Source organism: Dendropsophus ebraccatus, chromosome 14, assembly GCF_027789765.1.
Source record: "Dendropsophus ebraccatus isolate aDenEbr1 chromosome 14, aDenEbr1.pat, whole genome shotgun sequence".
In the NCBI taxonomy this organism is placed as follows: domain Eukaryota; kingdom Metazoa; phylum Chordata; class Amphibia; order Anura; family Hylidae; genus Dendropsophus; species Dendropsophus ebraccatus.
The window spans coordinates 52,746,040-52,773,065 of NC_091467.1; the positions used below are offsets into that span (position 1 = coordinate 52,746,040).

The 27,026-nt window shown below is 43.7% G+C and overlaps 1 protein-coding gene across 5 annotated transcripts in view; it reads left to right on the forward strand.

The window, feature by feature from the left end:
• SLCO4A1 (solute carrier organic anion transporter family member 4A1) overlaps window positions 1-25,993 on the forward strand; it is a 38,916-nt gene extending 12,923 nt beyond the window's left edge. For 2 of the 5 annotated variants that reach the window (XM_069952287.1, XM_069952288.1), the window contains exons 3-12: window positions 3,975-4,065; window positions 6,044-6,165; window positions 7,402-7,507; window positions 9,446-9,600; window positions 11,987-12,182; window positions 13,507-13,672; window positions 14,374-14,546; window positions 17,267-17,331; window positions 19,097-19,245; window positions 21,436-25,176. In XM_069952287.1, the coding sequence (XP_069808388.1) occupies window positions 3,975-4,065; window positions 6,044-6,165; window positions 7,402-7,507; window positions 9,446-9,600; window positions 11,987-12,182; window positions 13,507-13,672; window positions 14,374-14,546; window positions 17,267-17,331; window positions 19,097-19,245; window positions 21,436-21,588 (1,376 nt within the window). In that variant the 3' untranslated portion in view covers window positions 21,589-25,176. Of the gene's footprint in view, window positions 1-3,974; window positions 4,066-6,043; window positions 6,166-7,401; window positions 7,508-9,445; window positions 9,601-11,986; window positions 12,183-13,506; window positions 13,673-14,373; window positions 14,547-17,266; window positions 17,332-19,096; window positions 19,246-21,435 lie in introns of all 5 variants that reach the window. The other 3 variants (XR_011359714.1, XR_011359713.1, XM_069952289.1) reach the window with 3 other exon arrangements.
• The last annotated feature ends 1,033 nt before the right edge of the window (window positions 25,994-27,026 follow it).

A 27,026-nucleotide genomic window follows, 5' to 3' on the forward strand; every position in this document is an offset into this window, starting at 1 on the left:
GTCCCCATTAGGGCTCACAATCTAAATCCACCTATCTGTATGTTTTGGGCGTGGGAGGAAACCGGAGTACCCGGAGGAAACCCACGCAAACACGGACAGAACATACAAACTCTTTGCAGAGTCACTTTAAAGGGCCTTTAGTGTCTATATAACATTTACACATTGCTGACCACCTGCAGGTTAAGATGTCAGACTTGGATATATAATTCTCCATTTTCTATTTTTATTTGCTAAATAAGCAGACAAAATATACCAAGACACAGTTAAAGCAGTACTAGCAGCTGTACTTGAATGAGATGCAAAATTAGCATTTCAGCATCATCCCCTATCCCCCTGCCCTCTGCCCTCCCCACATTCCCTGTAATTACCATACCCATAGTGCCCCTCACATTCCCCCTACAATATTATTATGCCCCCTGCCCTCCCCACCTTCCCTGTAATATTACCATGCCCATAGTGCCCCTCACATTCCCCATACAAGAACTTCTGCGCTCCCAGGTCCTATCCTGTGACCTGACAGCAGGGGACCTCAGAGCAGTAGACATGGATAGAAGATTCAGGGCAGGCACAGTGCTGAGCACAGTGCGGCATCACTGCGTATGGGACAGCACAGTAAGGTGCCGGTGACCAGATTACTTCATCGTTTGAGGGACTATGGGCCCCCTGAGAGCTTAGAGCAGCTGCCCCAAACAACCATATAACAATCTGCCACTGCTGACCTCCGCACAGTGAAGGAGCCGGAGAAGAGGCATAACCCGATCTGCTCTGTTAACTCTTTCAGTACTGCCGAATGTTAGCAATGTAGAGTATTTATCACAGTAAATGTGATATAAAGCAAGTTTGCAATTTACATTTATTGGGGGAGATTTATCAAACATGGGAGGAGATTTATCAAACTGGTGTAAAGTGAAACTGGCTCAGTTGCCCCTAGCAACCAATCAGATTACACTTTTCATTCCTCACAGACTCTTTGGAAAATGAAAGGTGAAATCTGATTGGTTGCTAGGGGCAACTGAGCCAGTTTCACTTTATACCACGTTTGATAAATCTCTCCCATTATTTTTTTCTTTTAGTTATCATAGAAAACACGGCACTTTCTGTTTTCTGACTCTTTTTTTTTTTTTTTTTTCCCCTCAAAAAACAGGAAACAGTCAGAAAACAGGAAGTGCTGTGTGTCCCAGGCCATCTGAATGCTCACGGAGAGAAGGCAGCCATGTGACTGATGGACACTTTGGGCCGTGACTCTCTGTACTGGCCGGGATTCCTGTTTTTAGTCTGTTTACAGGTTGGAGGTCAGAGTTCAGCAATGCAGTTAAGACATGAATTCACAATTTTTGAAAAAAATCGTGAGGCCCCTTAATGGCGGATTAATCAAATCGCCCAGCCCTACCTTAAAGGCAACCTGTCGTCATGAAAATGTTATCTAGTCTGTTGGCATCCATGCAAAGGAGTCCAGTGGGTGATCTTATCATTCAGTGATACCGCCTACTGGACTCTTTAACCCAGAATAAGCAGGGATTTCAATCAAAAACTTATATATGTTATACTGAATATTTTCCTACAAAGTAATATATCCATCTGCCCAGCCCCTTCTGCTCTACAACATGGTGCCGAAAGATTAGATAGCATTTTTATGGTGATAGTTAAACTGTTAAACTAATTTCTCTGTCATTGTTGTAGCTTCCTGTGATTTACTATACAGTGGTATAATTCGCATAATTCGTTCCGGGTCCGTGCTTGTAATCCAAATCCACTCTTAAACCAAAGCAAAATTTCCTATAAGAAATTATAGAAATGCAGACAATTGGTCCCACACCCCAAAAATAATGATTTATTATTCTGAATAACATGTAAAACTAATGAAACAAACATTCAGAAACAGCAGAATATGTGATATTAAGTTACTGTACAGTAATGGAGAGGATGGGAAACACAAGGGCTGACAGAGACTGCAGGGGGCAGGAAGGAATGAGCAGGGCAGATGTGGGCACATACATGCAGCACTCTCTGTCTGGGGAGAGAGGGGTTACAGCTATGGAGAGATTACCTCCACAGTCCTGTCCCCTGATGTGAGCCCCAGCCTGAAGTGGATCTGCTATGATTTGGGAGGTGAGGGAGACTTCCTGGGTCAGAGTACAAGGCTGTAGATCCCGCTATACAGACCATGCCCCTCCCCCACTCACGCTCCCACCCAGTATAGGGAGCTCTTAAACCAAAGCAATGCTCTTAAATCAAGTCACAATTTTGAAAAACTGTGAGCTCTTAAACCAAGTTACTCTTAAACCAAGGTACCACTGTTCTATACTTTTTCTCCATTTACATCCAATAATGCATTTGACCCCCTCTCACCCCATGCATTTAAATCATGGTAAGCTAGTTGTTCCCATAAACTGCTTTCTTCCAGCTGTAATGGTTGGGGTTGGATCAGCCTCTTCCACTAAAGGCAATAACTAAAAATAAGAAGGGTTCCTGTTCTTGAAACAAGGAAGTGTCTGGTCAGTGGCTGAAGTGGTGGCCCGCCTCAGCTTACTTGTGTCTAGACCAAGTGCCATGCAGCTGCCATGGCTCCCTGTGCTACTAAATATCAAGAAACCAGGTGAATTCTGCATGCAGCTCTGCATGTGAACGGAGCATAAAACCACCACAACAGGAAAGATTCTTTCTTTGTCCCGATCAATGAAGCCATCATATGGCGAATGCTGTCCAACCACAGAACTGTACATTATGACTCATGATGACTTCTGCACAGCAAGTAGAGGAAGGTTGTAACCCCCTCCCCCCAGCCCTGGATGGAACCTATAGTGGTTATTGTTAAGATGTGAACTGAGAGAGCATGACAAATCTGTATGTGCACAGCTCAGTACCTTGTTCAGATTCGGGAATGATCAATACTGTGGACAGCGCTGTACATTGTGATTACGAAGCTGATGTCTGACATAAGAAGCTGATGTCTGGCACTGAGCTTACCAGTGTCCTCGGCTTTCAAATCGGTTGTGCTGCCCCAGAGATATGGGCCAAAAACATTACATGCAAATTAGCTTCCTCCATGCACTGAAGGGGGTGCCAGCACTCCCTGTCCATTGCTTTCCATGACTGCCAGTGTCGCTGCTTTATCAGTATTCATGATAATTCAGACTGGAAGTAACCTTAACAGCTTAATTATATTGAATAAATATTGATGAAGTAGCTCCATTGGCGGGCAGGGAAAGCAATGGACTGGGAGTGCTTAGACTGACTCCAGTGCATCGGGAAAGCTAAAGATGCAGAGCCAGTGACTTCCACTTACTTTATGAGCCAAAGGCTCCTTTAGGCCTGGGGGCTGCAAGAGGATGTAACAACTGAGGATCTAGGTACAGGTGGAATGGTGCCACCTGCACATAGACGCCTTTTTTTTTTATGTGTATAGGCACTAAAACTGTAGGAGGGCACAACAGCCACACTATACCTGCACAGGCCACAAATAAGGGAGTACTGATACCATGTGAGAGAAGAAGCCTTCTGTGGTCACTGGATACATTTGCACAGTAATCACTTACATGATTTTGCAGAGCACCTGATTGGGTACTCTTTTTGTGTTCATTTTTCTATTCTCTAAAATTTAGGAGGTATGCTTCAAGGGGGCTTGCGATGATGAGACCTACTAATAAATGAGAGCTGTCTAATAAATAAACATATACTGGCAAATAAAGGTGTTTTCCCACAAAGAGGTGGTAAAGTCAATTTATTAACCTATACATGCCAATTGGTGAGATAGTAAAAATAGTTTTCACTTAAAGGGGTTTTCTAATGATGAAACCTAACAGCACAAGTCTGTCTCCCATCCTGACTGTCTGTTACACTGTACCGGTGCAGATGGGTATACAGTACGTGAAGCGACTAACCCACTAATAAGAGAGGGGGTGCAATTTCTTTTGCCTATGTTATGTATCTTATATTGTACAGCCTGTTTGCTCACTTGTGCCCTCCATGTTCAGGTATATTTTACACGGCGGCCATAGTTGGACCGGCGGTAGGCTACCTGCTGGGAGGATTCTTCCTGAACATGTACACGGAGCTCAGCAGTCCGTAAGTAACTGAATAGGGGGGAAGTTTATGGAATGTTTGGAAAGTAAAACTGACCTTTTTTTTTATATAAATGCAATAATACCGTGTGAGAAAATTTGTTTATTTGCATAGAAAATGTCCTAAAAAGTTCTATAAAATCTTGGTGTCATTCGCCCCATTCACTAGCCCAGCAACTCCCAGCACATGGCTCATGAGGTTCCAGTGCTTCTGTCTGATACGTAAGTTACCCCATCGCCCATAGCACAATATCCAGAGTGGTTTGTGGTGTCGCTCTCTAATCCAGCTCTTGGTTTATGATCAAGAATTAAATTTTGCACTTTGCACTAATTGTATTGGCTGCTCACAACTTATGTGCTGATTTACTGACTTTCTTAACGTTTGTTTGCAAATTTATTTTTCAATAAAAATGTGTTAGAAAGTCAACCTGACTGTTGCCCATAACAACCAATCCCAGTGCTGCTTTCATTTTTCAAGAGCAGTATTTAGAATGAAAGCTGAGCTCTGATTGGTTACAGGACAACAGACAGCCCCAACCCCCTGACATTACTGAGCCCTCCATTGCCTCATTGGCTGACAGATTTCCTTGGGACTTTTACATAATTTTTCATAGTATCTTGCAGGGAAAATTGTCCTGTGTGAGAACTGTTAGAAAATACACTGAGCAGCCATAACATTAATACCACTGATCGGCAAAAGAATAACATGGCGCCTGGGTTGGGATATTTTTGGAGAAGTTGATTAACAGCAGGAAAAATTGAGACATGCAGGGATCTGACAAGGGCCGGATAGTGATGTGTGGATGCTGGGGTTAGATCAATTCCAAAGCGGACGGTCTTGTGGGGTGTTTCCGGGATGTTGGGGTCAGTACTGACTAAAAGTGTCCAAGGAAGGACAACTAGTGACCAGGGCCCGCGTCGTGGGGGACCGAGGCTCATTGATGTGTGTCTGGTTTGATCCCACAGAAGAGCTGCTGTAAAGCAAACTGCAGAAAAATTTCCTGCTGACTCTGTAAAAAGTCTTATTCCTGCTGACTCTCGGATTACACATGACATGGCAGCTTGTTGTGTATCGAGCCCTACAGACCAGTCAGGGCGTACATCACTGTCCACCATTAACAGTGTCTACAATGGGCATCAGAACTAAAGCTTGGAGCAATGGAAGAAGACGCCAGGTGTGATAGATCATGTGGACTTCAGGGTGCTTATGCATCACTTACCAGGGGAAGAGATGGCACCAGGATGCACTATGGGAAGAAGACAAGATGGTGGGGTAGTGTGGTGGGCAATGAAACCAAATGTCGTGGCATCATGTGGATGGTACTGTGACATGTACCACCTACCTAACCTACACACCACTTGTCTATGGGTTCTGGGCTCCAGGGGACACATCTTAGGGCTATGGGGTCAGAACATTAAGGGGATTACATGGTTTTAGGCTTCTATGATATGGCTGATCCGTGTATGTTACATGATCCTAACAAGTTAACTTTATCTCTTATGTACGCTATATGGCCAAAGTATGTAGACACCTGGACTGGATTGCTATTCCAAAACTATGATAGTTAACCTGGAGTTACATTCACAGATTCTGTAGTTTTGTCGGTAATTGCGGATCCACAATTTTGGACATATTATGGCCCATTGATTTCAATGCCGACAAGCTGTAGTACGGACCATAACTGCGACACAGTTGTCCCTTAGAAGTTTGGGATAGAACGTCCGTCATATCCGCAGATCTGTAAAAAAATATCATTGAGTAATCATTTTAAACCATTCCCTTTGATTTCAATATTGCCTTCCCCTTTTTTTACTGATCCAGAAAAAAAAATTGGATTATGGAAGCATTATGGGCAAACTATTTGTGGATTTTGGAAAATTGCAAACATCATATACAGTCCTGAAAAACCACTGAACATGTGAATGTAGCCTTAGATTCCCACCATGTGTAAATGTCTTCACCTAAGCTTTGTGTATTACAGCACTGATCTGACACCAGAGAATCCTCTGTGGGTCGGGGCCTGGTGGATTGGCTTCCTGGGGGCTGGTGCCGCTGCGTTCCTCATCTCCTTCCCCATCCTAGGATATCCACAGCAGCTGCCAGGTACTTACCACTGGGCTCAGATAAGATAAGTTCAGTCTGCGTCAGTAGAATCACCAGACCTTTATCCCTCCGTCCCTCCCTGAGTACACATTATATATAGAGATCCCCATAAAGTCTGGATGTTTATACACGGTTTACGAGAAGTATACAGTATGTATCGAATCAGGCCCAAGAGTCAATATGTGATAGACCTGGATGATCTGAGGGGGTTTAACAAAGATATTGTCTTAACCCTTTAGGAATTATAACCATCTTATTATTGTCCATGGTCTCAGGCTCAGAGGACGAGTAGAGGGGATGCCATAGAAAGAAAGATGTGGAGAAAAATGTCTTCACAGTATCTTCATCAACTCACACTCTTAGGGCCAGTTTACACTGAGCAAAGTCGACGTTAAAAAAATTGACATGTCAATTCTTTGCGCAGAGGCGCGTAAGCCCTCCCATACAGACACTATTGGACACTGAGACAGGTGGGATTCCGCTGAATTTACTCAGTGTGAACTGGCCCTTAAGAAGGTCAATGTATCAGTGTCAAAGTGTACAATCATAAGACGTCTAAGTAAATGGAAATCCAAAGGGTTTATCTGAAGATGTAAACCACTGGTGATACTCCAGAGTACAAAGGCCTCAGAAAATATGGTTAGAAATGCCACGCCGTTCTGTAGCAAGGAGGAAACTAGGATGATGGGAATGGTATGGAGTCAGTAAGGCAGGGCAGGGTATGGTGCTGCTGGATGATGTAAATGCTGAGGGTATAGAGACTTTCTGCTCCGATTCAGTAACAGAGTGATAGTATAGAGGGCTTCATAGTATAGATAAGGGATGAATCAAAGCTTATTACAAGCTTCATAAGGAGAGAAGCAGAATATTCTTTGATGACTGCATCCATCATCTAGCAGTAGGTGACGTCGTCTCAGGGAGGAATCTGTGTCTGGTGATGTCAGACAATATATCTGCATCCAGGTACAACCAATAATCTTGATAGTTACAGTCATGTTACATTGTCCAGTCATAATGGACGGACTATGGATGGAAAGGCTGTGCTTCCTAAAGGGTTAATGCAGTATTGCACATGGTGGAAAATCTACTAACACCAAAGCAGTAATGTTCAACTAGGTACCATACGTTTTTGACATTTTTTATTTTTTTTAAAATATCAAATATCTCTCAAATATATCTCATAATGAACAAAGATTATGGGTCGCTGATCTCATCATATAACATGAATTCTTTCAGGTTCCCAGCGCTATGTGGTCATGAGGGTGTCCGAGGCTCATCAGGTGAAAGACGAGGGTCACAAGCCGGATCCAGATTTTGGGAAGACAATTAAAGATTTGCCAAAGTAAGAGGCAAAACCTACTTTAATATGGACTCCACCTGCAGAGTTTCTATGTAGTGCAGATTTAGCGATGGTTTATCTAGCTGTGAAATAGTTTCCATTAGCTATGACTGCAGTAAGGATATTGAAAAGGTGTCATGTGACCTCCCGTAAGGCTATGCTGGTTTGATGACAACGCTGTCAGCATACTTATTCTCTTTTCAGTAGTAAGCAGGAGATTAGAAGATCCTTGTCCCCTGTGATGGACAGTACTAGGGATCTATTACCACTACCCATAGACCAGATTGCCAGATTGTTGCCGGATCCTGCCAATATTGGAAAGATCTGCTGAGAAAAATTGAATCACGATAGGCAGCTCATGCAGATAGCGGTTTTGTACCATGCTAATACCATGGCAGTATTATCAAGCACGGTCGCAGTTCTGCAATGTGGCTTTATAGACACTCCTTTATATAGAATCAGGACAGCCTTTTAGCCTCTAGAGCAGTGATTTTCAACCAGTGTGCTGCGACACATGGTCGGGTGTGCCGCGGGGAAAGTTCCCCAAACTATGGTGCCCCTGTGTTTTGTTCCCCGGCAATGCGCAGCGATCAGTGGCGGATTATAATGTGGGCAGTTGCGTGGTGCGCTGCGGCGGGCCATGATGCACGCATCCAATCAATGTGTGCGCTACGGCCCACGCTCCCGGTCTCCGCTGATTGGAGGAGCACGTCCGGGCCCTACGGGCGGCCAGTAGGTGAGGCGGACAGCAGCGGCGACCATCTCGGAGGAGGTGAGGAGGAAGGGGGGGAGAGAAACAGCGGAGAGAAGTTTGGTGGAGAGAAGCAGGGGGAGAGAAGTATGGTGGAGAGAAGCACAGGAGAGAAGCATGGGGGAGAGAAGCACAGAAGAGAAGTATGGTGGAGGGGAGAGAAGCACAGGAGAGAAGCAGGGGGGAGAAGTATGGTGGAGAGAAGCACAGGAGAGAAGCAGGGGGGAGAAGTATGGTGGAGAGAAGTACAGGAGAGAAGCAGGGGGGAGAAGTATGGTGGAGGGGAGAGAAGCACAGGAGAGAAGCAGGGGGGAGAAGTATGGTGGAGAGAAGCACAGGAGAGAAGCAGGGGGGAGAAGTATGGTGGAGGGGAGAGAAGCACAGGAGAGAAGCAGGGGGGAGAAGTATGGTGGAGAGAAGCACAGGAGAGAAGCAGGGGGGAGAAGTATGGTGGAGAGAAGCATGGGGGAGAGAAGCACAGGGGAAAAGTATGGTGGAGAGAAGCACAGGAGAGAAGCAGGGGGGAGAAGTATGGTGGAGGGGAGAGAAGCACAGGAGAGAAGCAGGGGGGAGAAGTATGGTGGAGAGAAGCACAGGAGAGAAGCAGGGGGGAGAAGTATGGTGGAGGGGAGAGAAGCACAGGAGAGAAGCAGGGGGGAGAAGTATGGTGGAGAGAAGCACAGGAGAGAAGCAGGGGGGAGAAGTATGGTGGAGAGAAGCATGGGGGAGAGAAGCACAGGGGAAAAGTATGGTGGAGAGAAGCAGGGGGGAGAAGTATGGTGGAGAGAAGCACAGGAGAGAAGTAGGGGGGAGAAGTGTGGTGGAGAGAAGCACAGGGGGGAGAAGAAATCAGGCCCAGGTTTCACACTAAGTGAGTATAAATACATTAAGAATCTATATTATTAACTATATGTATAATATGTACTGTTTTAGTGTCATTTTGTGCCATTTTGGTTGGTGGTGTGTGCCCCGGGATTTTTTAAGTATATAAAGTGTTTTTTAATGCAGATAATGGCATATTTGCCTAATAAACTCAATTACAACGTTTCTTAAAATCGCCTGGACTATTGATTGCCATTAATATCAGTAGAAAGGGATTTTTAACTTGCAAAACATGGTACAGGTTCCACATGAAAATTTGGTGTCGATTTTACCGGTGTGAACTCATCCCTTTATGTTTTCCCCTATAGGGCAGTGCTGATGCTTCTCAAGAACCCCACCTTTATCTTCCTGTGCTTTGCAGGGGCCACAGAGGCCACTCTCATCACAGGGGTGTCAACGTTTGGGCCAAAGTTTCTAGAGTCCCAGTTTAGTCTGAGCGCCTCGGAGGCTGCTACGTTCTTTGGTAAGTTTTGTCCTCTTATTATCTTGTATAGCCAATATAGCAGTATTTTCTAGGGATGGCGTGACATATTAAGGTCACACACATTCATTGTCCTGTGGTATTTCCTCTTAAGAGGAGACGTCACTATTCTGAACACTCATATTTTGAAAGCTGAAACCACATGTCATACGCAGCAGCGGAAACAAACCTGTGGCTGGAAATATCTGCAGAGAAGCTGATCTAGAAAAGACTATAGGAGGCTTCTTCTACTTACCCTGTATGACATGGGAAAAACCCATTCCAAACAGTGATGATATGTGACATGAGTATGCCGTCAGTTTATCACGTCGGACCCCCACTGAGAACGCAGCGTGAGATTAGCATTGCATCCCCGTCAGCATCTATCCTGCAATGCAACCACATCCAGGTGCACAGAGCCCTCACAGTTTCCAGCCAAAAGCACCGCCTTTCAAGCAACCCCCACCAGTCATACAGCAATGGTGTATCCTAACAATATGACATCACATTATATGATGAGGGTATTATACAAATAATTAGGCTATGTTCACACAATGTTTTTCATCAGCCGTTATTTCAGACTAAAATAACATCCATTGCTTAGTATACTTTATTGTGTCCGTTATTGCAATGACGACCATTGGTTCATTATTCAGGTTCAGGTTTAATGCTGGTGGCTTTTAAAGCGCCTCTGTAACCACAATCTGCCCCCCCCCCCAAACCACTTGTACCTTCGGATAGCTGCTTTTAATCCAAGATCTGTCCTGGGGTCCGTTCGGCAGGTGATGCAGTCATTGTCCTAAAAAACAACTTTTAAACTGGCAGCCCCGCGCCCAACGGCCGGGGCTTAGATTGTGTATGCATTAGGCTGGCACATCCTCTCTATCCCTCCTCCCCGACCTCCTCATCATTTGGAATGCTCCAGGGAGATTGGGGGGGTCAGATTGTGGGTACAGAGTTGCTTTAAAGGGGTTGTCCAGTGAAAATCTTTTTCTTTCAAATTAACTGGTTTCCGAAAGTTATATAGATTTGTAATTTACTTCTATTAAAAATGTCAAGACCTCCCATACTTTCAGTGCTCTCTGCTGACATCTCTGGCCAAGACAGGAACTGTCCAGAGCAGTAACAAAACCCCATAGAAAACGTCTTCTGCTCTGGACAGTTCCTATCTTGGCCAGAGATGTCAGCATAGAGCACTGTGTCAGACTGGAAAGAAAACACAATTTCCTGCAGGACGTACAGCAGCTGATAAATATGGGAAGACTTGAGATTTTTAAATAGAAGAAAATTACAAATCTATATCACTTTATGAAATCAGTTGATTTTGGGGGGAAAAAAATATTTTCGCTGGACAACCCCTTTAACCCCCTTTTGGGTGTGGCTATCAGAAAAGTACATTGAATAACCAACAGCCGTTATTTTATACATTGTGTGAACAGTTGGCCGTTGTTTGCATAGACTTCAATGGGAATCATAAAAGAATGTAAACAACGGCTGTTATTTTAAGTAAAATTAGTGGTCGTTATTTAGGCAAAGAAGACAGTGTGTGAGCATAGCCTTACAGGGCTATTTCCATCTCAACTAATATAATTATAGGGGGAACCAAGTATCAGAATGCATAGTGCCTGACACATCCTATACATCATTACTGCTTAGCTGCTATGCTGAATATGTTGTATTAGGTAGGATTTAATATATTGGATACATTCTGTCTTCTGAGAGGATTGTGAAATAAACACTTTAAGGCTGTGTTCACAGTGGCTGTATGATGCGTGAGGGGTCCGTCATGTGACCTCTAAAGAGATCTATTATAGATCTCTTCTTTTTGCTAAAAGAAACCCAGACTGGAGCAGATCTGTATAGTTTTTATGGAAGGGTGAGTATTCAGAGCCTGTCTGTCTGGTTTGGTGTGTCAGGGGAAAGAGGAACGGAAAGACATTGAGGTGGAATCTAGAGGGATATTTATAGCATAAAGGACTTAGCAGAGCGAGGATCCTGACACCGTGAGAGGAACAATTGGTTCTTTATTTGGTGACTAAGCAGCTCAGTCCTACAGTACATCATCCACATCATCACAGGGACATTTACCTCTATAGCAGAGAATATTCCTGTCTCTCTCTCTCTCTAATATCTGACTATCTATCTGTCTTTCTAGAGATGGCATATGTTGGCTGGAGGGTAACATGACGTGGTGTTCACCCCGTTGCTTTGTAGCACTGGGGTCCTGTGTCAGACTGGAAATCATCTGCATGGAGGTTGTAGCAATGTCTAGCCCCTCGGGATGGGGACTAACATCAGTGCAGCCTTTGTACATTGCTTTAGAATACTTTGGTGTTAGACATGTTATTAAAGACATTTACAGGATTTCCTTCTCTTCTTCTTTGCACAGGGTATCTGGTGGTCCCTGCCGGGGGAGGAGGAACCTTCCTTGGGGGATTTATAGTCAATAAGCTGAAACTTCACTGCTCAGGGGTAATCCGATTCTGTGTCTTATGTACCCTCCTAAGTCTGATGTCAATCTTCATCTTCCTGATTAGCTGCCCCAACATGCCCATGGCCGGAGTGACTGTACCCTACACTGGCAGGTATGGACACTGATATAAATCAGGCAGGGAAGTGGAGCCATAGATGGTATAGTAGAACCTTCCACATGGCGTTCTTAGGGTCCTATTTTACGGGCCGATGGGGGCCCGATCAATAATATAAACGAGTGCTGATCTGCTAGATCGGCGCTTGGTTACTGGGCCTATTCCACGGCCCGATAATTGTTTACCGAGGGCTGCAGGGACATTGTTACCGATGTCCTTGCAGCCCTTGTTTAAACACCATACTTCACCTTAGCATGTTGCAGGGCTTCTCCTGCGCTTCTTCTACCTCCCGGCCCCACATGCAGCAGCAGCAGCTTCGGTGCGGGTCCTGGCCACTGATTGGCTGAGCGGTCTGTCAGCTCAGACAAGCCGCTCCGAAGCTGCTGCTGCACGCAGGAGGAAGAAGGAGCGCAGGAAAAGCCCTGCAACATGTATAGGTAATGTATGCTGCTTGTGAGATCATCGGTCGCTCGCCACGCATCGCTATTCCACGCAGCGATGCGCGGTGTGCGGCCGATGATTTTAGGTTTTAACCTAAATAAACGATCAGCCTATGACACGATCATCGGCTGATTGTTGTCTCTATTCCACGGAGCGATAATCGACGGAATTTGGCTGATTCAGTCGATTATTGCTGATTCCGACTATCGGAATAGGACCCTTAGATACTTGTTCTTGTAACATCAAACTATAGAACTTTTCCCCAAATGTTTCTACCCCAAGATTGCCTTTCAGTGCCCAGATAATACTGCCGTATGATGTGTAACTTCATCCAGTATCCAAATTCCTACAGGGTTCACCTACGGTAACGGTACGGTAACTACCATACAATGACTAGATAGGAAGTTATCAAACGGAACTATCCTATAACCAGCTGAACAGTAGAGTATGACTGCTGGGACTGATCCTGAGAACTGATATTCTAAGTCCCCCTGAATAGAATGTCAGTGCCCATGGGCAGGCAACGCTTTGTATTTCCCCTATGGGGCTTCTGAACGTCGCTGAGCTCAGCACTCAGGATCGGTGGGATACCTGCAGTCAGGTCTGTGGATAAGAGAGAACTTTTGATGATAAGAATGCTCTTTGTTCCACTCCCAACCAATAAAGCGCTCACAGACTAGACACCTAGGGGGGAGCCCTTGCCGTCCTCTAATATGGGGTCATGTACATCTTCACACTCTATAACCCTGTAACACCTATGTCCCACCAAGCTTTTCCAGATGTTACCGTTACGTAATATCGCTTTTGATTTTTGTGATTCTTGTACCTGGTATCACTTCTATGGTGGTCTAAATTATTACCTTGCTTCCATTTTGTACAGTTTCCTTGGGGAAAATAGCCTCAACTTGTCTGCCGCCTGTAATGCCAACTGCAGCTGTGCACAGGACCACTACAGCCCAGTCTGTGGAGCTGATGGAGTCATGTACTACTCCGCCTGCTATGCTGGGTGCTCAGGCACGTACATGGAGCGCGATGATGGTAAAAAGGTATGGTGTGCACACTCTCATATCTGTATGGGGGGCTTAGGGGTATCTAAGAGTTGGTGTCCTGTCTGACACCAGTTAAGAGTTTACAAAAACATGGCTGCTTTCTTCCAGAAAAAGCGCCACTCTTGTCCTTGGGCTGTGCCTGGCATTGCAGCTCATTTCGCATTTAAATTAAGGTTGCAATACCCACACAGCCATGGGCAAGGGTGGCGCTGTTCCTAGATGAATGAAGCCTTTTTTTTCTAGGCTCTACCTAATGGTATTGCAATTCAGCCCCTTGAACTTCTCAGGTGTACAGCCCCCAAAACAGGATTTGGGAGCCAGACGTTACATAATATACTGATGTAAACACATAAGATATTGTACAATATATTTATTTCTGTCAAAATGCTGAAAAATAAATAAAAATGTTGAACAAAAACAAATTATATATACTGAAGTAGCTCAGCTGAATCGATCATTCAGCTCTTGAGGCTGCATCAGCACTGCACTAGATCAGTCTTTCCCCCAACCTGTGGCACTCTCTGGTTGTTACAACACAACACCCTCTCATCATGACCTGAGAAGTATTTTTGCAACAGCTGGAAAGCGACAGGTTTGGAAACAGATAATAACTAGATAATGCAGTCCCATGTAAGGGCGCAGATGAGGCATTGGTGCACAGTGTATATATTCTGTTTAACATACATTTTATTTTCCAGGTTTACCAAAACTGTAGCTGCATTGTGTCTAATATTTCCATGTCGGGTGCACAGGGCGTATCGGGGAAGTGTTCGTCCTCCTGTAAGAAGATGTCTCTGCTTCTAGTGTTCACTTTCACTGTCATATTGTTTACATTCCTATGCAGTATACCTGCACTGACCGCAACACTAAGGTATTCTTATATCCCTCTATTGTAGTGCTCTCCAATCTGCGCCCCTCCAGCTGTTACAAAACTACAACTCCCAGCCTTCAGGCATGCTGGGAGTTGTAGTTTTTAGACAGTTGGAGACCCCTGGTCTAATGTATATTGAGATCGCCCCACTGTGTGTCCTGACTTCTGCCATCAGAGGAGGCTGCTGGATTTAACCCAGTAAATCCTGTAGTTTCCTAGGTGTCCACTATGCCTGGCAGTCATTTGTCTCCACCATTTGGCCAAGTGCCGGGACTGATAGACTGTATGATTGTGCTTCTTTTACAGCTCACTTATTCCTTATAGACCAATATATGAAAGAGACACTAATGTGGATGCATGCAATTACCAACTGCTTACCCATTACATGTCCCATAAGTGCTGTGTGTAATGGCAGGATGCGGCACTGCTGTATACATCCTGATTTGTAGTGATCATGTGACTTGTCGCTGGGATGCCGCTCTTAGCTCATAGTGTCATTAGTATAACTCCAATTCCCTGTTATTTTGTCCCTGTACTGACTTGACAAATGCCGTGTCACCTTACATGTCATCACTATGGACAGTACATCTGCGGCATCACCACTGCAGCCTGCATTTGGTCTCTGCAGTCACCTGATGTGTCCCGACTGCGGACAACACAGAGGACGGTACAGACTGCAACTAGTAATCATAAAGTACATTGCAAAGTTCGGTACTTTGCTAATATTAAAGCGTTGCTGTCTTTTGTATTAGTTTTTGACACATCATCAGCCTGTGAAAAGTTACTGATCACACTTGTCACACTCCTGAGACCACTGAGACTTGAAAATCTAAAATTCCCATCATGCATGGTGTGATTAGAATTGTAGTTTTGCAGCAGCTGAAGGGCAGATGGTTCCCTATCCCTGCCTTAAAGGAATGTCGTCAGTTTAATGTGTCCCTGTTATAACTTTCAAAATCTAAATCAACAGTAGATGTGATATAAAGCAAGGTTGAAATTTACATTCATTATGATCTTTTTTTTTAGTTATCATGGAAAACACAACAGTTCCTGTGTTTAGACTCCTTGAGATTAAGAGACTAAAAACAGGAAGTCCCGGTCATCTGGACGTCTTGAGCCTTGACGCTCTGTACTGGACTTCATGTGTTTGATCTCTTTTTTTTTTTTCAACCAGCACAAGACTAAGAAGCTGCCCTCAGGAGACTGGGCCTGGATTTCAAATAAGTAAAGTTTTTTTTAACAGCATCATAAAAAAAAATGAATGTAAATTGCAAATTTACTTTATATCACATCTACTGTTGATTTAGGTTTTGAAAGTTATAATAGCAGTGACACATTAAAGGGGTATTCCACTCAAAAATAACCTTTGATATGTTGCTCCCTATGGTGAAACTAACAATTCTTTCCATACATGTTATTATCTATTCAGTCTTCTTCCCCCAGTTTTCAGCTGCTGCTTTCCGCTGAAGACACAAAAATCTGTGTGTGAGCTTTTCTCTCTGTATCCCCCTCCTCCCCCCTCCCTTCTGAGACAGCTGACGTAAACAAGTGCCTGACTGGCTTTATTAGCAACATTGTAGCTTCTTTGTAACTCTTGGAGGGTTATTCAGAGGTCACATTGCTAATGAACTCACTGTGATTAACCCTCCTGGCATTACAAAGAAGTTACAATGTTGCAGATAAAGCCAGTCAGGGACTTGTTTACATCAACTGTCTCAGAAAGGAGGAGGAGACAGAGAGAAAGGCTCACATACAGATTTTTGTGCTTTCAGCAGAAAGCAGCAGCTGAGAACTGGGGGAAGGAAACTGAATAGATAATAACAAGTATGGAAAGAATTGTTAGTTTCACCATGGGCAGCAACATATCAAAGGTTATAATAAATCAGCAGAAGAGCGTAGACCTCAGCACTGCCAGGCAGTATAAGCCGGACCGCTGTGCTTGTGGAGTAGGAGTGTCAGCTGTCTAGGATCGGCTCCTGATAAAGAAAACCTGTGTCTGGTGGTGCTCGGGTCAGAGTACAGTCTATGTATATGATGCAGGAAGATGAATGAATCCAGCACTCACCGTGAATCTGTTGACAGGTAGGCTTCTTAATTTCTTATCAGTTCATGTGCAGGAAGAGGAGGGGTGCGTGGCGTGTCTCAAAGGCGACGGCCGTTTCTGGCCACTAGGGCCTGTCACCTTTAACACACGCCACGCTCCCCTCCTCTCCCTGCACATGAACTGATAAGAAATAAAGAAGCCTACCTGTCAACAGATTCACGGTGAGTGCTGGATTCATTCATCTTCCTGCATCATATCAAAGGTTATGTTTGAGTGGAATACCCCTTTAATAACCTAAGTGCCTCACCTCTGCATACTAGATGCTGATCCAAGCTGGTCAGTCGCAGTTATATACAGTGAAGTCAATCCTCCATTTCATCTTCCCTGAAACATTGTAACAAACTTTAAGGACAGGAGAGAGATCTGTGCTGCTGTCTATGATTAGTCTATAATGGACACAAATGTAAGAAGTATTAGGTGTATAGTATTTTTTATTTTTATTAATTTTCCCATTCACTGACAAAAAGCAGATTCTTGCAGATTATTAGAAAGCGGCCAAAGTTTTCAGTATACAGTGAGATAAAAGATTGCTCTATGTGCAACCTTATTGATGGTGTGGCCATGTGACTTATTATTATTATTAACCCCTTATTTCCCTGTGGCTTCTGTGTTATAGGTGTGTCTCAGATAGTCAGCGTTCCTTTGCACTTGGGATCCAGTGGATATTAGTGCGGACTTTAGGTATGGAATAGAAAGCAATTACACTAATGGACTGCCTAACCCCAATGATCAGCGCTTCCTGCATCTTATCTGCTCTGTCCTGTGCTCAGGGCAAAGTGCTCTCTGCTAAGTAATAGGCGTGACTGTATAAGGGTACTATTACACGGAACGATAATCGGCCCGATTCGGCCGATTATAGCTCTATGTAATAAATACAACGATCAGCCGATGACAACGATCATCGGCTGATCGTTGATATAGGTTCTGACCTATTTTCATCGGGCGCCGACTGACGATATACATTACCTATCCACGTTCCAGGGCTGCTCCTGCGGTCCCCTTCTCCCCAGGTCCCGCTCGCTCTAGCTTCAGAGCGGCCTGTCAGCTGACGGGCCACCCGGCCAATCACAGGCCGCGGCGGTCTCCGTCTGTGATTGGCTGAGCAGCCTGTCAGCTGACAGGCCACTCTGAAGCTAGAGCGCGCGGGACCTGTGGAGAAGCGGACCGCAGGAGCAGCCCTGGAACGTGGATAGGTAATGTATGTAGTTTAAACAAGGGCTGCAAGGACATTAGTAACAATGTCCTTGCAGCCCTTGTTAAATGATTATCGGGCCGTGTAATAGGCCCAGTAAACGAGCGAAGATCTAGCAGATCGCTGCTTGTTTACAGGTATTATCGGGCCCCCATCGGCCGATCGCACGATTAACAATTTTTAATGAGCAATGTTTTTTTTAAAACGATCAGCGTTTGGACGGAACGATACATCATATGGACAAATCGTTATGCGATCATTTTGCGATAGCTTAAGCCTATCTCCCACATAGGTGAAATCGTTGAAAGAATGTTTACCCGGAACGATCTGCAAATTTTCTGCGAACGATCAACGACAATTTGAGAACATGTTGAAAGATCAAAATGAACGATTTCTCGCTCGTCGCTTGATCGTTCGCTGCGTTTACACGTACGATTATTGTTCGAATTCGATCGTTATCGTGAAAATTTGAACGATAAATCGTTCCGTGTAAAACCTCCATAACACCGTTACCATCTCCAGCTACAGTTTGCTATAAGCTTTATATGGGGACTACTGCTGTGTGTCCTTATCATACATTGCAGACCCCTTAAAGTCACAGTACTTTCTTTATTTGTGTATATATTTGTGCCTCAAAGTACATATCCCATCATTATATGACCATAAATACAAACTTGCCTCTGCTGCATCCGTACATTAATGGGATTATCAGTTATCTGAAAATAGTCTAGCCCTGCCCCTCTGAGTGATGTCAACCTCTCTGACCAGCCTCATCAACCTACATCACCCTCTCCCTTTCATATACACGGAAACATATATATCCTTATTGGGATGTTTATGGAGAGTGAGGCATACTGCCTTGATCTGAATGATGCTACAGTAAGAGCAGACAAGGAGTGCATACAGAAGGTGCTGCAACCTAACTGATTTGGGCATAAAACTGGCTGGAGTGCTGGGGGAGGGGAGTGAGCAGGGTGGGAGGACTGTGTGGCTGAGGAAAGCAATGCATTCTGAGAATTGTAGTACTGAGCAACTGCCAAAACAGGAAGTACAAGTACAAATGGATTTTAGTGGTTACAGACCTGTGGCAGACACGTAAGGACTGTTATATGCTCCTGCAGCATGTTTATTTTATTTTTTACCTGATGTTGGAGTACCCCTTTAAAACCTGGCTTAAACATAGAATTGTATAGAGAACCCTGTCTTCATTCTTCTTCTGTCTGTAATCTTTACCACCTTCTGTTCCTTCCTTAGGTGGTATTCCTGGACCTATAGCCTTTGGCTCCATGATTGACATTTCGTGCCTGCTCTGGCAAAACCAAAGTGGGGAGAAGGGGTCGTGCTACATGTACCAAAATTCAGCCATGAGCAACTATATGCTCATTGCGGGACTTGTTTACAAGGTGAGCGCCATTATGTGCACCATAACAATGCATGTGATATGGAGGCCTTTGTTGTATCGAATCCAGAGTGACTAATATACCTTTTTATGGTCACTATTGTGATGTCTAATGGACCTCCAATCCCGTGTAACCCCCTAGATCAGGGAAATCAAACTAATGGCACTCCAACTGTTGCAAAACTACAATTTCCATCATGCCTGGACAGCCAGCAGGGAATTGTACTTTTGCAACAGCTGGAGGTCCGCAGCTTGACACCCCTGCCTTGGTGTTAAGGTAATTGGTTTACAGAGAGATGCCTTCTTCCCACTCAGCATTTTGGGTGTTTTATTTCTTTCTTTATTTATTTAATTATTATTTGTGCACATGTATTAATTTTACAACCATAATTTTCACGGCCATAAAATCACGTGCATTGACATTTTTGCATGACTTATGGCTTAAAAAAATGGATACACGTAATTAGTAACTCCGCTTCTGTAAGAACCTAAGTGTTAAAATAAATGATACATTTTAGATTTTAAAATAATTTATAGATTATAAATTTAGATTTTGTTCATTCCTACTCAAAAATGGAAACAAAAAGTTATATGTAACCTGATGTGATATCAATGAAACCTAAAAGTCGCCCTGCAAAACGTAGAAACTGAAGAGAAAGGAATGGCTGCACACCCCATCTATGGCTGATACTAATGACGCTAGGCCTATATTAAAAATCAACACCAGAGTGTCTGTATATGATTTGATCAAGCCATAATAGCCCCGTGTACCAACGTGCAGGTCCTCTGGTTTACTCTGGTCCCTACGCTAACTCCACACCGTGTCGGTCAGTGACCGCCACCCCCGCAAAGCGTGCACGTGCAGGGAAGGGGGGCCATGGAATGGCCCTGCAACCCCCATGTCACAGGACCAGACCCAAAAAGCCCCACCAAAACCCGGCCAGCACCACCGACGGGGGAGGCTGCCCCCAAACGACACAAGCATGGATATGGTATTACACTTACCACTGCTGCACTCACAGAATGGGGAAGACATAGGGTCCAGACATGTGAGCCCAGGCATATCCTGCTGATTTTGGTCATGTGGGTCTTATAAAGGAGTGCGAGCTGTTCAGAGAGGGAAATGGCTATGGCTGATACTAATGCCGCTTGGCCTATATTAAAAATCAACACCAGAGTGTCTGTATATGATTTGATCAAGCCATAATAGCCCCGTGTACCAAAGTGCAGGTCCCCCGTCGGTGGTGCTGGCCGGGTTCTGGTGGGGCTTTTTGGGTCTGGTCCTGTGACATGGGGGTTGCAGGGCCGTTCCATGGCCTCCCTTCCCTGCACGTGCACGCTTTGCGGGGGCAGCAGTCACTGACCGACACGGTGTGGAGTTAGCGTAGGGACCCGTGTGAACCAGAGGACCTGCACGTTGGTACATGGGGCGATATGGCTTGATCAAATCATATACAGACACTCTGGTGTTGATTTTTAATATAGGCCTAGCGGCATTAGTATCAGCCATAGATGGGATGTGCAGCCGTTCCTTTCTCTCCAGTTTCCCTGCAAAACATACACCCTCATATGGAAAATTAAAAGAAAACAAAAATGGATTCCTGGTTGTGCGACTCCACCAGTCAAGTGAATTTGGTTGTGTTGCAAATCAGAAGCACCTGCAAGAGCAAACATCCATCTGGGAATCGCTTGTGAGTAGCAACACAACCCTATTTACTTGTATGAAGGATGGAGTTCCTAGTTCCTCGGGAATGGCTTTGTATCCCTGGCCTAATTCTTACTTCACATTTGCTCCAATCCAGAAATATGAGAAAAATTGCTCCAGAATTATTTCATGGGGAATGCAATTTCCCTGTATATTAAACTATCCTCTTATCCTGTAAGAGAGTTTGCAGTTCAGCCTCCCTGTGTCAACAGACTATACCTTTCTCTTTATGGCAGCCTGTAGTCTGCAGATAATATAGGGCATAGGTGTCAAACTCGGGCCCTCAAGCTGTTATAAAACTACAATTCCCATCATGCTAAAGCTTTGGCTGTCCGGGCATTATGAGAATTGTAGTTTTGCAACAGCTGGAAGACCTGAGTTTGAGCCCCCTGATGTAGGGGATCGCTAAATGCTCCTGCAGCCTGACACATGATACCATACTATTCTCTTTCAGTACTGGAATAACCCTGTCTTCTCTCTCCTTCCCAGTTATTAGGGATGGTGTTCTTCCTGCTCGCTCTATTCCTATACAAACCTCCCCCCGTTTCCCCTGCAAGTAGCGTGGACAAGTCAGCCAATGGGCATTCAGCAAAGGGCTCTCAAGGAGAAACGTTAGTGCCATCATCAGGCAATCCTTCCTGAGCGCCCCCTACCCACAGATCCTCTGCACGCTTCCTCTGTTGCCTTCATGCATCACACGGCATCTCACCGATCATCATGGCAGTGCCGCCACAGCTGACATTTTTCTATCGAGCGCATGTAAGGGCTACACCGAGCACTGCGATGACGTCACCAAACCAGACATAACGTGTCTAATACAGACATGGATCAGCAATCTCCCATTTCTGAGCACTTAAATACACAATGACGCTGTAACGTTAGGTGTAAAAGCACTAAAAACATTGTTTCTGTTAATATTTTATTGTATTTAATTGAGATTTTAGTATAGGATGTGCATTTAGTGGAGTTTGCTTACAGTTATGTTGTATGTAATTCCGTATATAACAGAAGGTTCGGGAAATATGCTTTGTACTTTATAATTCAGTTCCTCATTGGTTTCAAGATCTCTGCTTGCTTCTGTGAATGGGAACATTTTACTTGCACGGTTACATTGTAACAATCTGTCAGGAGATTTGTGCTGATTTATTGGGGGTTACTTAGACTGGATAGAATTGTAACAGACCCTCAGCTGTGAGAAATATTATATTTGTTTAGGTTTTTAGTCTCTAGGCTCTCCAGCTTTTGCCAAAGGACAACTCCCATTAGGGCAGCCACAAGTTGCAGAACATGGCTTTTGGTGTTTCCATTAATGGACAGCAAGCAGAGATCTTGGCAGTGGTCCTGAATAGGAACAACAAGTATAGAAGAAGGTTTTAAAAAAAACCCTTTTACTATATTGTCATAGTATATTTAGCAGGACTCATTGGCTGCTGCTTATCTTACCAGTGGTGGAGCCGTGTGGTTGGGATTGTGTATACACCCATTAGGCTTTGGCCTGGTGGGGCATAGTTGATGAGCCTTTTACTTTAGGGGATACATGCCAAGCTTATGTTCTTTCATTGAACTTGGTCCAAAGCTTGTAAGGCTACAGGCTCCAGCTGTTAATCTTACCCAGTGTTGTACATGAGATATTACTTTATGGAATGGTTCTCTTTGCATGACATTACCCCATACTCCTTTTTATGTGAGTAGGTCATGAGACTACAGCTGATATTATGCGCCCATGCTGCTGGGATCTCCAGTCATCAGGCAATACACAATATGGAGATCCCAGATTCTCTACAGGGGAAGTCTGGTTAATGAAAAAGGGTCTTAAATGGGGGCCATTGATGTGGCCAAGTCCCCAGAGTACAGCTGATTTCATAGGCTGCTGGGATCTCAGGTAATCAGCAACTGACCATTTCCTGTCATTGAAAACAAATGAACCATCTATGGTAATGCACATACATGCCAGGTCCTCTAGAGGGGGAATTGTTCCAGTTTATACAGAAGGTCTTGAATATGGGACACTTTTCCTGTGAGGAGATCCCTGTTGTACAGCTGATATCATGGGCCCATGCTGCTGGGATCTCAGGTGATCACCAAGTGATTTTCTGTCATTACGCAGTGTCTACAGAGATCAATGCATCATCCAAGTTCTTCAGTTCTGGATAATGCAGAGGGTCATGAATGAGGACCCTAGTTTATTGCCTACTCGGGCCTGACATAGTAAATAATTGTATTCCACTTAACATAACGAAGACTGCAGCATCTTTTCTCATAACTTTGCACAGTGCCGTTCCTCTGTTATACCTTCTGGATATATATATATATATATATATATATATATATATAATATATAAACCCCAGCAGCCCAGCAAGTCATTGTTAGATCTGAAGCTGTGGGAGCATTTCCCATAATAATCCTATACTGTCATTTGTAATTGCGGTTTAAGTAATGTCCCTATGGTTTTAGGACCTGACTGCTGGCAAAGTTCCTCTCCTCTTCTCCATTAATATCTGGATTCTTGTGTGACCTGCCTTATCCCTGGTAACTGAAAGGATAGGAGGCACATGGAGACTTGGCCGTACTAAGACCAGACTTTCCTCTTTCCGTTACTGCCATATTATTCAGCCTTTAGGGCCGTGGTCCTATATTGAGTGACAGTTCTCCTTTAAGTGTATATGATGCAATATTTTAACCAATTTTTGAACAGATGTATGACAGACTGCTGAAGCACAGAGATCTATGTATAGACAAGCACTAGGCACTATCTGGGATGGATTCTATCTCAGTGCTTAGAACTACTCTTATATACAAGACTAGGAAATGTATCTATGCAGAATTTTATATTCCCAGTATTTTCTGAATTTGTATTACTGTGTGTGTATATATGTTTATATGTATAGTGGCTATTGCAGCTGGCTAACCTAAACATTATACCATGTTCATGCTATTATCTATGGTTTAAATTGTTTCTACCATAGTCATGGTTATATATAGAATTAAACTACATAAAAAGGTCATGTGACTGCGTACAAACATTACATGACTGATCCTGCACTGATCCAGAGTTATATTCTGTAATTCTTTTATTAACATTTTAAGCATAACAATAAATAATTGAAGAAATAAACGTTCCGTATCTTGAGTACGGAAAATCAGCAAAACTCCAAAATGGATGTAGTGGAAGACACCGTAGCATAAGGTTAAAGCAACGGTCCAATATATACAATTTCCTTTATTATACTTCAGAGCTGCACTTATTATTCTGCTGGTGGAGTCACGGTGTATATTTATTCCTGTACTGATCCTGGCTTACATCCAGTATTAGGACTAGTTCACACTGAGGAATCAGTGTTGATTTCTCACTGAAAATTCCGCCTGAAAATATAGTGCAGAGTTAAATTCCATTGAGTTCAATGGAATTTGCGCTCTGCAGTTCACACGGCGGAATTTCCACGCTGAATTTTCTGCGGCGGATACGCTTTTAATTCTGCTGGAATGGAATTGAGCAGTAAGTTTCTGCTCTGAAAGTTTTTAGCATGGAATCCATGTGGAATTGGAAAAAAAATGAATGAATTTGATTTAATAAAAATTGATTTAGGCTGAGGGGATCCTGGGCAGAAAACTTTCCTCGCAGAATTCTGTGAGAATTCCGCATGAACACTTTCCTTGCTGATTCAGCGCGGATTGCTCAGTGTGAACTGGCCCTTATACTCCAATATAAGTAATGACTCCATCAGCAGAATAGTGAGTGCAGCTCTGGAGTATAATACAGGACAGGACTTTTATGGACTTGTATATATATATATTGTACAGTTATGTTATTTATATTCTTGGTTTGTTGTTGTATTGTTTTATATTTTTAAATAAAAGATCTACAGGAGGTAACTCAGGATCAGTACAGGATAAGTCATGTAACGTTCTGTATTTACAAAGTCACACAACTTTTAGTGTGCATTCCATCTATATGTAACATGTATAATAGTGTACAGAGGTGAGCTGGCCCTTTAATGCTTTATTATAATTTCTTGTATGACAGGGCATTACCCATGTGTACAATGAATAGTGTAGATAGCAGAGTAACGTTATTTATGTATTGTTCTGGTTGGTTATGAATCATGTCACTTTTTTTTTTTTACTTTCATTTCTCAGATTATAAAGTTTTCTCATTTCTACAAGAAGTTTCAAAGTGAGTTTTCTGTATGTATTTATGATGGTTCTAAATAGCAGCAACATATACAGAGCACTATATACCTAATGGGTTGTATCTGTACTGAATGGAGAATGGGGCAAATATGATGGAGAATAGGACAGCACGCATGAGGTGGTGGGGCCATCAACAGGACGCCATAGGGGTGGGTTAGACACCTCCATGACATGTTCTCCTACATGATGTTTAGAGGTTGACACTCACTTAGAGTCATACCTTGCTATATAGCAGTGTTACCCAACCTGTATCTATCTAGCTGTTGCAAAACTACAACTCCCATCATGCCTTGACAGCCTTTGGCGGATGGCAGTTGTAGTATTGCAACAGCTAGGCAGATGCAGGTTGGGTAAGGCTAGGTTTACACTGCGTTTTTGCAATCTGTTTTTTTCATCCGTTTTTTGCAAATGGATGCATTTTTTCATCTATTGTAAAAAAAAAAACGGATCAAAGCGGATCCGTTTTTTTTGGACGGACACAAAAACGTAGCTAAAACTACTTTTGTGTCCGTTAAAAAAAACAGATCCGTTTTGATCCATTTTTTTACAATAGAAGTCAATGGAATAACAGATGCACACAAATGCATCCGTTTTTTTTCATCCGTTTTTTGCAAAAAAACGGATTGCAAAAAACGGATTGCAAAAACGCAGTGGGAACCTAGCCTAACAGTGCTATATAGGACATTGTGAGATACATACATTTTGTACAACGCTGCTCAGTATGTTGGAGCTATAACGGTTACAAGATGACGTTCATTAACTGCTGCTTTCTCTTTGTTTACAGACGCCATGTTTCTTTTCCTGTACTTTTTGTATATATGTCTGTGTTTCTGTATTAAAGTTTCTATTAAAACTATGGGCCTTTACCATCCAAAATCTTTGATGTTGTCGTCTTGACTCTTCATGCTGCAGCCTAAAGGGGGCCATACACTTTCAATATCTGACGGCCAAGAGCTCCTGTGTTCTCTATGGGGAGGTGTAAGCTGCAGTGAGAGTGCTGTAGCTGTAGCTTACCTCTTTCTTAACAAAGGGGTCGGCTTTGATTTACCATGGCGGCCGGCAGGGCCAGATCCAAGTTTTCACGGGCCCTCGGGTGGCAGAGCCTCGGCGGGCCCCTCATCCATCCACTGGGCACCCATCATCCACACACTATGCACAATCACATTACTGACACAGACACTGACTGACACACAGCACTGCTCAGTCTTCTCACTCTTCCTCTCTGTCTGGCTGCTCTACACTGTAAGGGCCCTATTCCACCAGGCGATTATCGTTCAGATTATCGTTAAATCGTTCGAATCTAAACGATAATCGTTCGGTTGAAATGCAGTTAACGATTAACGACCGAACGAGAAATCGTTGATCACTTTATAAGACCTGGACCTATTTTTATCGTTGCTCCTTCGCAAAACGTTCGCAAATCGTTCGCATTGAATAAGACGTCGTTCGCAGTAGATACGAACGCAATAGCCAAGAAATAGCGAAGAAAAAACAATCGCAAATATGATCATAAGTAATGATTATCGTTCCATGGAAATGAGTGAACGTTTTCAGTTCTTTCGCAATAGCGGTCATTTGAGATCGTTAATCGATAACAATTACGCAAACGTTAATCGTCTGGTGAAATAGGGCCCTAAGGTTGAGGCCCTTCAGGTCATGTGATCAGGTCCTTCACCCTTTTCTCTCTCTGTGCTGGTCCTGCTCTGTCTCCTGTTCAGGCCGCTCACCCTGTACTACAGTGAGCGGGCTGAATCTGCCTTCACAGTCCTATCTTAATCTTAGACATCTCTGGGATGAGGTGGAAATAAAGCTGAGCAGAAATGATGGCTGCCAATGATGATGGAGAGACATTAAAGAGAATGTTATGCATCAGCCACTGCCCTACACT